General features: G+C 40.0%; 1 protein-coding gene across 4 annotated transcripts in view; it reads right to left on the reverse strand.

Annotated features, from left to right (window-relative positions):
- The window catches only part of CFAP20DC (CFAP20 domain containing), a 251615-nt gene that overhangs the window by 72441 nt on the left and 167078 nt on the right, over positions 1-12096 (reverse strand). Inside the window, exon 13 of one of the 4 annotated variants that reach the window (XM_059387863.1) lies at positions 6528-6902. The exons of the other annotated variants lie outside the window; for them this stretch is intronic. Coding sequence (XP_059243846.1) covers positions 6528-6902 — 375 coding nt within the window. The remainder of the gene's footprint in view (positions 1-6527; positions 6903-12096) is intronic. 4 annotated transcript variants of the gene reach the window in all.

Genomic DNA, 12096 nt, shown 5'->3' on the forward strand with positions numbered 1-12096 from the left:
GCCGAAGGCAGCTGCTTAACCAACTGAGCCACCCAGGCGTCCCCTGCACCTTCTTTTGTAAGAGCCTTTGATTGTCTCTTGTCATAGAGTTACTTCAAGTTGGCACTTTGCGACAGCATATTTCCTTTTTCAAAATTTATTTATGTGTGTGTGTGTGAGAGAGAGAGAGAGAGAGCGAGAGTGAGCATGGGGTGGGGGTTGGAGGGGCAGAGGGAGAGGGAGAGAGAATCTCTGCTTCGGGGTTCCATTTCACAACCCTGAGATCATGACCTGAGCCAAAATCAAGAGTTGGACACTTCACCGACTGAACCACCCAGGCACCCCATGTGAGAGCTGATCTTCAATGGGGAGTCAGCTTACAATTCTTGACTGTAGTACCTTGATGGTTGAGTTGATGGCTCAGGTCTGCTCACAGTCTCCCAGAGCCCAGCGAATTACATGACCACCCTCCCTATAGCTTAGGTCCCGAGCCTCAGAGTCATGCTTGATTCTGCCTGTTTCCTCTTCCCTCTATCCTATCAGTCCTAGCTCTTAGTTATTTTGGGAATCTGCCACTTTTCTTCATCTCCGCTCTGATTTATCAGAGAGTGATGCCTCAACTGCTTTCTCTGCTTCTATTCCTGTCCTGTTGCATCCATCCTTGACACAGCAAGAAGGAAGTTTTTTTTTTTTTTTTTAAAGATTTTATTTATTTATTTGAGAGAGAGACAGTGAGAGAGAGCATGAGCGAGGAGAAGGTCAGAGGGAGAAGCAGACTTCCCATGGAGCCGGGAGCCCGATGCGGGACTCGATCCTGGGACTCCAGGATCATGACCCGAGCCGAAGGCAGTCGTCCAACCAACCGAGCCACCCAGGCGCCCAAGAGGGAAGTTTTTGAATGTAAATGTTATTGCCCTGCTTCAAACCCTACAAAGACTTGCCATTGCATGTGGAATAAAGGCCACCCTCCTTACCGTGGCCATTCTGATCTCATGTGATCTGGGCCTTTTAACAGCTCTGACCTCATCCTCCACTTCCCTTGCCCTTTCCCGAAAGACCCAGCTATGTGGGCCTCCTCTATTCCCCAAAGACATCCATTTCAGAAGCTTTGTACCTATTGTTCCCGATACCTGAAACAGTAGTCCCAGGTTCTTTGCATGGCTGGCTCCATCTTAAATTTCAGATCTCAGCTCAAATGTCACCTACTCAGTCAGATAATATCTGAAGTACCCACCATTCTGGCCAACCCTGTTGTCTGTTATATCACCTTATCTTTGTCTTCCCACATCCTTATCATAGCTTATAAACACTTTATGTATTTGTTTGTGCATCTTTATTGTCTGTATTTCCTAACAGATATAAGCCCCCTGAGGAGACAGGCCTCATCTGTTTGGGTTGGTTTATCTCTAGCACCAGGGGGAATACCTGGCCTGACAGGCACTCAGCAGAAAAGGAGATGCTGTCATAATCCAGAAATAGAACCAGAGCAGCTGTAACTCATCACCTAGAAGTCCTTTGTTTTATTTTAATTAATTATTTAATTATTTTTAGAGAGGAAAAGTGGAGGGTGGAGGAGCAGAGAGAGAGAGAGACAGAGAAAGAGACGAGAATCTTAAGCAGGCTCCACACCCAGCATGGAGCCCAGTGAAGGGCTCCATCTTACAATGCTGAGATCATGACCTGAGCCAAAGTCAAGAGTCAGATGCCGACTTCTAGGCTCACGCAGGTGCCCCTAGAAGTCCTTTATTTTAGAAGCCCAGCTTAGGAGGCAGAACCCCCCCATACATGTTAGTGTTCTATATGCGTTGACTACAAAGCTAGCCAGCAGAGGTAATTTCATACCTCCATTCATATATTGGATGGACTTCCAGTCCCAGGATAATTGTCAAAATTTTTCTCTTGCATCTAGTACATTTCCTATGCATCATACCAGTAGAATCCTTCTAGGCCTGACAGAGCTCATTATGTCTGTGTTAGAATTCACTACTGGGCCACAGTAGTTGAAGTATTAAATCTTAAATATCTTGAAAGAAAGAAAAGCTTTTCATTCAAATGAAATCCATTTGTGGGGGCAATTAGGTAATAAAAAGAAACAAATGACATCCAGATTGGAAAGGAAGTAGAACTATCTCTATTTGTAATGACATGATCTTGTATATAGAAATTCCTAAGGAATTCACAAAAACACCATTAGAACTAATTAATATTCAGAAAGGTTACAAGATATAAAATCAATATAAAAATAAATTGCATTTCTATGAACCCTAGAAATGAACAAATTAAAAAATTAAGAAAACAATTCTATTCACAAGAACATCAAAAATATACTTAGGCATAAATTTAACAAAGAAAGTGTAAGACTTGTATGCTGAAAATTATAAAACATTGCCCAAAGAAATGAAAGACACAAATAAATGGAAAGATATCCATGGACTGGAAGGCTTAATATTAAGATATTAAGATATATCCCCCAAACTGATTTATAGATGCAATGCAATCTCAACTGACAAGCTGATCCTCAAATTCCTATGGAAATGCAAAAACAATCCAGGAAAGGAAGAACAAAGTTGAAGGAGTCACACTACCTGATTTCAAAGTCTACTATAAAACTACAGTAATCAAGCCAGTGTGATACTGCATAAGGATAGACATATAGATAGAACAGAACTGGGAAGTCAGAAATAAACTTTCACATGTATGGTCAATTGACTTCCAAAAAAGGTGACAAGACAATTCAATGGGAAAAACAGTCTTTCAATCAATAGTGTTGGTACAAGTGAATATCCACAAGCAAAAAAATGCAGTTGAACCCCTACTTCCCACTAGAGACAGAAATTAGCTAGAAATGGATTATAGGACAAAATTTAAGAGTTAAACTAAAAAATTCTTAGAAGAAAACAGGAATAAATCTCTGTGACCATGGATTAGGCAATGGTTCTTAGCTATAACACCAAAAGTATAAGCAAGAGAAGAAAAACACAGATAGATTGGACTTCACCTAATGAAAAGCTTCCGTGCCTCAAAAGATAGCCCCAAGAAATGAAAAGACAGCTTACAGAATGGGAGAGTATATTTGCATATCACATATCTGACAAGGAGCTTGTATCCAAACTCTTACAACAGGGCAATAAAAAGACAAATAATCCAATGAAAAAATAGGCCAAAGATTTGAATAGGCATTTCTCCAAAGGAGATAAGCAGATGTGCTAATAAGTGTATGAAAAGATGCTCAGCATCTTGAGTCATCAGGGGAATGCAAACTGAAAGTGCAATGAGATACCACTTCACACCCACCAGGATGGCTTAAATGAAAAAGGCAGACAATAACAAGTGTTGACTAAGATGTAGAAAAATCCCGTCAACTTGTCTTGTTTGTAGGAATGTACTATGGTGCAGCTGCTATGGAAAACAGTTTGGCAGTTCCTCAAACGTTAAATATAAAGTTGCATATGACCCAGAAATTCCATCCCTAGGTATATACCCAAGAGGAATGAAAACATATGTCCACACAAAAATGTGCATATGAATATTCATAGCACCATCTTTCATAATAGCCCAAAAGTGGAAGAGATGAGAGATGAATAAGCAAATATCGACTGAGAGATGAATAAACAAATATGGCATATCCATATAATGGATTACTATTCAGGCATAAAAAGAAATGAAAGCATTATGCTAAATGAAAGAAGTCAGATACAAAAGACCACATACTGTCTGACTTCATTTATATGAACTGTCCAGGAAGGGCAAATCCATAGAGACAGAAAGGCAGATTAGTGGCTTCTTGGAGTTTGGGGGAAGCAATGAATGGGGAATGACTATTAATAGGGATGGAATTTCTTTTGGGATGATAAAAATGATCTAAGATAAGTAGTGATGGCTGCACAACTCCATGAGTGCCCTAAAAAAAGCTGAATTCTATATTGTGTGAATTAAATTTTAGTATATTCTTATTTTTTAAAAAAGATTTTATTTATTTACTTATTTGACAGAGATCACAAGTAGGCAGAGAGGCAGGCAGAGAGAGAGAGAGAGAGAGAGAGAGGAGGAAGCAGGCTCCCTGCTGGGCAGAGAGCCCAATATGGGGCTCAATCCCAGGACCCTGGGATCCTGACCTGAGCTGAAGGCAGAGGCTTTAACTCACTGAGCAACCCGGGCTCCCCAAATTTTAGTATATTATTAACAGTCACCACCATGGGTTTCTGGAATCTGGGGGGAAAATTCCTTTGTGGAGTTAGCAAGCACATGGCTCTTTTGAGGAAACTTGTTTCCGATTCTTAGCTACAGTTATTAAATGGAGAGAATGTCAAGTATTAGCACCCTTTCACTATGACCATGATTTCTTTTTTAAATGGTGTCTCTGGAAGAACACTCCATTCCCATGGTAAATTCACCCTGAAATGGGGCAGAGTGCCGATGCCTTCCATAATTTTACATCCTATTAAATTGGGGTTTTCACATTCACAAATGTAAGCCACAGATTGTAGCGACCATGTGGGTTCCCTGAGATCACATTTTATTAGTCTGTATTTTGACACTGAGGTTAAACCTCTCTGCGCAAATGGTAAGCAGTGCTTTTGTGCCTCTATCCTGTCCACACGTGTAAGGTTCCTTCCCTCTTCCATCCTTTTGAAGGGATTGCTGTCAGTCTCCTTAGCGGTAAAATGGACTAGTAAAAATGGCCGATGCTGCACCCACGGCGCCTGCGCAAAGGCACAGGAGTCAGGTGAGTGCTTTGTAAAGGGCAGCGAGCAGCTGGGAGGAGGGGCTCTTGGAGCAACTCAAAGAGTCTCAGCTCTCAGAGGAAGAGGATGCGTAAAGGAAAATCCCCTGCTCTCTCTCCAGCCTTTCATTTCCCCCTGATATCATCAGAGAGCACTAGGGTTCAGGCAGTGTACTTGGTCGAGTGGCCAGGTACTCAAAGTCCATTTGTGCCTCAAGTTTACAAGCTGGTTTTTTGTGCCCTGGTTTTATTTCTACAGAAAGATGGAAAGAATGAGAGATTTTTCCTAATAGAAGGGTGGTGGCAAAAAAATTAGGGGAGAATGGAGCGGAAGGCTTCTTAAGAGACTTGCTTTGGTTCCGTTTTTTGGCAGCCCAGTTTTGGCTGCAGTCAAGGGAAGGAGCATCCTAGAACAAATCCCTAAGTTTAGTTTATTAGCTGCATTCCACTTATGAGTACACCAAAGGGGAAGAAAATTACAGCTAGGTAGAATATCTGTTTTAGAAATAATTTAAAATAAATGCAAAACAATTTAAATAATTTAAAATAAATGCAAAACAGGCAAAGATATTACTATGACCACTTTCATCCTAAAATCACCATAAAACAAATTCCATTTTCATTGAGTTAGGTGATTCGCTACATTTTTGTGGGCACACATACAGACATGCACGCAAACTTGAGAAAAAAAATGAATACACATTCCAGTTTTATCTGGGTCTTTCTTGAGGAGGGGCTACCATTTACGTGAGAGTTGGTACATGTTTATGCAGCCCAGTGCAGTGGACCCAGGCAGCAGTTCTGGTCTCAGACAATCTAGTTTCAAGTTCTAACTCTCCAACTAACTTGCTGTTGTCCTTGAACACCCCGCATAACCGAGCTGAACCTCAGTTTCCTCATCTAAAAATTGAGCATGAAGGTGTCTACCTCTCAGGGTCACTGTGAGGATTAAATGAAATGCTTCAGTGGAAAAAAGGCTTGGCAGTGTGACTGACACATGGCAGGTGTTTAAGAAGTATTAGCTACTTCTGTTCTGTTAATGATGACATATATGTCTGTGACTTGTGTGAGGGAACAATCCTCCCTCAATTGCTTAGAACGTAATTGAACCAAAGCTTTACAATGTAACACATACAGAATACTTAGGACATGAAAAATAAAGAAAACCTTTACTGTGTTTTAAAAAAATGGAATATAAGTTTATTTGTTCTGCATAACTTCATCTGTTCTCTGGTTTCTAAGTGCAGCGTGGAGGGACTGAAGGAAGAGAGGGACTAACACAGGAAGGAGGAAAATCAACCCAATGGACATGAATATAGCCACCAAACTAGCCTAGGGATTTATTCAGTGACACTACTTTACTATTAACCTTCACTCATGCCATTTATTATTTGGGAAACTGCTGCAAAGAGACCAGAAAGTGAAGAGAATAATGATGTTTTTATGGCTCCTAATGTAGATTGTTATTGAAAATCTGTCAATTTCACTGGCAAGCCTTTGGCTCAAAAATAAGATCTTCATTTATAATTTGCAGGCAGTGATAACTAAAATTATGAGAAGTAACTGGGAAATAAAAAAATTACTATAATGATAATTATCTTTCTCATTAAAAACACGAGGCATTCTATTATCACTGGGATGGGCAATATACTCTTTAACAGCTGTTGCTACTGAGCTAAAACACATTGGAACTGGAAGGCGAATACATTACTGATCACCCAAATGATGAAAAATAGGTCCTGCTGAAAACCCGTGCGAAGTGGGACAGAACAGAACACAGCAGGATGTGCTGCCCGCCTATGCAAACTAGAGCAAAGCCACTTACAGATACTTCAGGAATCGGCCTCAACTTTGCCTCTGAGATCTCCTTTAGGGAGGTTTTGTTTATTGAAGCTGGTACTTGATGGGCTGGTCGGTCCTTTGCTTTGATAACAGGATCTGGAGTTTTCTGAGAGGCTTCACTTCTTCCAGGGGGAGAAAGGCATGGTGTAGGCACCACACTTGTTCGAAAATCTTTTCTATCTATCTGCTTTGCCAAGGAATTCTGGCTTTCTGATGCTCCTGCTTCTGTGTAGGCACTTTTTAGAGGTCCTTTATCTGTCCACCTTGCAGCCTTCCCCAACGTGTTCTCTAATGTTAGCTGAGTTAACCCTGAAGGACTAGTTGTTGGGCTCAGGGAACCCTGGATACTGTCGTTACCCTACATGGGGGAACAAAGTGAAACCACATTGAGCCAAAATCGGTGGTGAAGAAGCTACTGAGAACAGTTCTTAAAAAGTTCATTTATTCTCCGAATAAAAGCCAAAGTATACATATAATATACCTATATATGATATATATATATATATACCTATACTTAATATATATATACCTATTTTATTTTGCAATAAAAAGATGAGTAACTAAAACAGCAGTGCAATAGATTTAAACCGTTTGGTGAGATGCCCTGCTATGTGGTATCTATCTGGTCTTGGTAAGGCATATATATATTTTTTTGACCTCTGGGTTACAAGACAGCCATTCACTAAAAATACAGTCATTTCAAAAAAGCATGTGAAAGAAGAGGATCCACCGGAAGTTACATAAGCATAGCACACTTTGACTTCCTAATGAGCTGACTCTATGAGAAGAGGAACAGCTAGAACTTAAAGTATTTAGCTTATTTAAGCATAGAGATGCTACTCTAAAAATAAGCTGGGCTATCAAAGTGTATTTGTTTTAAATTATTGTAGGGAAGTTCAAGAGCAATAGATAATAGACATGTTCTGTGAAATACTTTTCTTACATGAAAATCAATTATAGAAAGTATTTTTTTTCCCGTTAAGACATGAACGTGATGAAACAGAATTATTTGTAAAGCTACATGAGTTTTATAAATACCTAGTTCTGAGATTATCCCTAGGAAAGCAAAAATTTTCATTTTTAAATCTGAGAAAGGAGGAGCTACAAACTTAAAATCAATGGCTGTGAAAGTAAATAATGGAAATGAAAACTACAGTGTTTTTTCAGTTGGATTTTTCTGCTATAAAATAAGAATCTGGAAGAACAAACTAACCTGATCATTGCTTATACCTGCCAAGGTAGATTTTTCCAATTTGTCTTATTTACTTAAATATGTAAAAACTAAGTGGATATCAAAATGATAAACTTAGGACAGAAACAAAAATCAATAAAAACAGAGTATATATCTATCTCTATATACATTTAAAGATTTTATGTATTTATTTATTTGAGAGACAGAGAGAAAGAGTGAACACATGTGCAAGCCAGGGGAGGTAACAGAGGCGGAGAGAGAGGGACAAGCAGACTCCCACTGAGTGTACAGCCTGACGCAGCGCTAGATCTCATGACTCTAAGATCATGACCTGAGCCAAAATCAAGTCAGATGTTTAACCAACTGAGTCACCCAGGTATCCCCCAAAAGCAGATTATATTTTAAAGACATTATTTGCTATCTAAGAATGTATCTCTTACATTCAATTTCAGAAAGCTATTGCTTACCCTTTCAATTTGTAGCCACACAGAACCAAACATCTAGTTACTCCCCAAATTTGGTTTTTTATTTTTAATTTTTTTTTAGAGCAATCAAGAAAGACTGCATGCAGGAGTGGGGGCAGGGCAGAAGGAGAGGGAAAGAGAGAATCTTGAGCAGACTCCACGCTCAGCATGCAGCCTGACAGGGGGCTTGATTTCAAGACCTCAAGGTCATGACCTGAGCTGAAATCAAGAACTGGATGCCTAATGAACTGAATCACCCAGGCATTCCCCCCTCAGATTTGGAATTTTTAAACAAAATATTTGAGAGGCTGATTGAACTGTGAGCTTCTTGCTCAGTGTTCGGTCATCATCATGCTGAACATACAGATTACTATCTGAGGTGAGATTTCCCTTTCAGTAGAAGTGAAAAATGTGTAAAGGTGAGAAAGCCTGTTCTAGGTTATACACAGGCCAGAAGAGGATGTTTTTCTTTAAGATTTTATTTATTTGAGAGAGAGAGAGCACTTGAGAGAGAGCACAAGCAGGGGAAATGGGCAGAAAGAGAAGAAGAAACAGACTCCCTGATGAACAGGGAGCCCGATGCAATTCAGGGCTTGATCCTAAGACCCTGAGATCCTGACCCAAGTCAAAGGCAGACACTTAACTGGCTGAGCCACCCAGGCATCCCCAGAAGAGGGATTTATCATGCCTTTTAATGAGAAGGGATCTATCTGTGTGTCTGTCATAGTTCTGCCTCTTTTCATTTCTTCCTCATCATATCTAGGGCTATTGCCATAGGCACTGTAGATGATGGGCATACAATGGTAGTTCAGAACTAAATCTCTGCCATGCAGGGCCTTTGAGGGGTCCTTGGGTGATGTGACGCAGGAGAATCAGCGATGGCCCATGATAGAAGGCATGGGTGTGAGTTTGTATGGTGTCTGCAGCATCTGTGGAGATTACTGAGAGGGAGGCCAATTAGGAGACTGTCCAATGGTCATGATTAGAGGTGCTAGTGTGGCTGGGCTGAAGCAGTGGTAGTGGTGATGGAGAGGCTGGGCTGATATGAGAGTTCTGTAGAAGGCAAGATATGCTCTATTTAGAGACTCTGGAAATCTCTTTTTTTTTTTTCTAAAGATTTTATTTATTTATTTGACAGACAGAGATCACAAGTAGGTAGAGAGGCAGGCAGAGAGAGAGGAGGAAGCAGGCTCCCCGCCAAGCAGAGAGCCCAGTGTGGGGCTCCATCCCAGGACCCTGGGATCATGACCTGAGCCGAAGGCAGAGAGGCTTTAACCCACTGAGCCACCCACGCGCACCGACTCTGGAAATCTCTTAAAGGGAGTCTGCAATCACTAATCCTGTTATAAAATGATTTTCCTTCCTTGTGGAAAGTGTTCAAAAGTAGTGGAAAGTACTTCCTGCAGAAAGTAACTGTAATCTCAAGAAAGGTCTTAGAACACTCGGGTCTTAGAATGTCTCCCAAGAAACAGCTTGCCTATCTGTAATAAAGGATGAGAACTGCAGAGTGTCTAAAGATCTTCTTGGTATTCATCCTGGGCCTCAACTTGCTTTGTCTATGCTGGCTTGATCTTCTCATACATATATTTCTTTATAAATGATGGGGAAATATATTTTCCAGAGCCCCAGATAGAGTCAAGAAAAGATGGTGATTGGATGTCAATCCACGGGCACTTACTTTACATTCCATGTGAACAAATAAGAAGGTTGGGATATTTCCACCCTTGCAACAGTACTACGTTGGCTGCAACTGCAGGTACTGGGCAACTCTCTCTGCTGTACATCATTTACTGAGTAAGCTAATCCTTCACCACCACTCTGAGAGCCCTTAAGCTGTTCACATGGTTGAAGAACCCTGTCCTCAGGCAGAAAACCGGAAAGAATGCCAGGGACCTGAAAGATGCCTACTGTCCTAAATTACTAAGGAATGGGGTGGTGGCGTTTGCAATTTTTGTTGTACAGAGATGAAACGAGGATAAAAGTGTAGCCTTGTCTTAGAGAAAGTAAACCGAGAATATAGCAAATATTCCCCAAACCCTAGTTCTGAGAAGGTACTGGTGGAAGTAGGATGGATTTCTTGTTAATTCAGTCTGGCTGCTTGCTGGTGCTATCTTTTCTCCAGCTTTCAAAAAACTCTCGTTTAATTTTCTATACTGGTTATATACATTGGGCAGTGCGTTTTCTGTGACCAAAAAAGACCCTCTGCTCATCCATTTCCATCAATTTGCATATAAAAAATAAACGTGTCCTATGTATTTAAAACAGGCCCTAAAAATAGGTTGGTTATGCAGAAACAGTATAATTATGCATCTTTGGGCCAGAATCTTTGGATCCCTCTGGGATTCTATTTTGTATATGACATAGGCAGAAATTGGGAGCTTTTGCAATAAAAATGAGTTCAGTAAATATTTACTAAGCTCCTGCTAGGTGTAAGGCATTTTCTAGGCACTACAGAAGAAATACAGGTTGGAAGAACATGGGCACTGGCCTCGAGAGGCACAAAATCTTGAAGGCAAAGGCATAAAGCCGAGAGATAGATACCTACAAAAGTAAAAATTTCATAAGGTAGAAGGTAGCAAATATCATTTCAAAAGTTTCAGATGTACAGTTAGAGGGATACCTATAAAGCCAGATGTTTGCTATATCATTTTATAAACACCTTAAAAATCAAATTATTTTATATGAAGTCTATTTTTTGTATCTCTGGGTAGGTCAGAGTACAGCCTTTTCTTCCTTCCAGTAGTTTACTCAGGTGTAAAATTATTTCTTTTTGCTTGGCATGAACAATGATTATACACAAAGAAATATTCATGAGATGTATATGGCCATTCATCTCACATTTTTCCTAAGATATACCCTGGTCTGGAGATGAGCCGAGAAGGACAGATTTAGCTGTGTTCCCTGGTGAGCATTCTCTTGGTTGTACTGCATTTCTAGGTAATATGTTTCTATGCTACTACTTAAAGTAAGAAAAGATAAGTAACTGGAGAATCTGGACAGAGTATAAAAGGCTCGTTTACTTTGGCTGCCCCAGAACCAATTCTGGTTTATCCCAGATTCTAAAAGGAGAATTAGGATAAATGAGAAAGGCAAGAGATAAACGAGACCAATATTATGACTTAAGTTGGAACAGCTTCTCTTTTGGAGAGGAAAGAAATAGAGAATGAAACCTAGTATTGTACTCTCTAGGCGTGGTACACTGGCAGACTCTATTCCTTTCTTTAGCAACACTCTTGACTTACTAAAGTAGATGATATATGTATAGATGATGTTTATTGATTCCACATGTGTAACATTTTTGGGCTCAACATGCTCTTGGCTTAATTTTTTCTTATATAATATATGCATTTGTTATATGCATTAAAAGTAAGCTTACTATGACCTGATTGAAAAACAACCACATTTCCCCCTCTGGTTTATCATTTAACTACTGAAAACCTGTATAGCAATTGAATATAATTTGTCAGAGTGGTAAAGAAATTGTCATGCCATTTTCACGTTCCGATCGTCTGTTCATCTGTTTCTCAGAAGAACAAACACAAAATGCTTTTGATTTAACTTGATATATTTTTTTAAAAGTCCCAAATCTCTTAGACCGTTTGTCTTCTGGGCACAGAGGCATTTGTTTGTTAAATATTCAATCACGCCCAAGTGCCGGGAACATCAATAGAGTTTGCCTGATTAACTGTAGCACAGCATATGTACGCTGAAGATGAGAATGATTTCCCCAAGGAGCCAGCACTTCCTCTGTTGAACTACGTTTCTTAAAACGACATGCAGATGGGCATTTGGACAATAATTTCTGGATGCATAAAACGGATTGCTCTTGCTGAGTGTAATTTTAAAAAGATAATTTTAATGACTCTTGAGGGCCACCTACTTGGAGCAGATGGGAC

This window comes from Mustela nigripes, chromosome 2, assembly GCF_022355385.1.
Source record: "Mustela nigripes isolate SB6536 chromosome 2, MUSNIG.SB6536, whole genome shotgun sequence".
Classification (NCBI taxonomy): Eukaryota; Metazoa; Chordata; class Mammalia; order Carnivora; family Mustelidae; genus Mustela; species Mustela nigripes.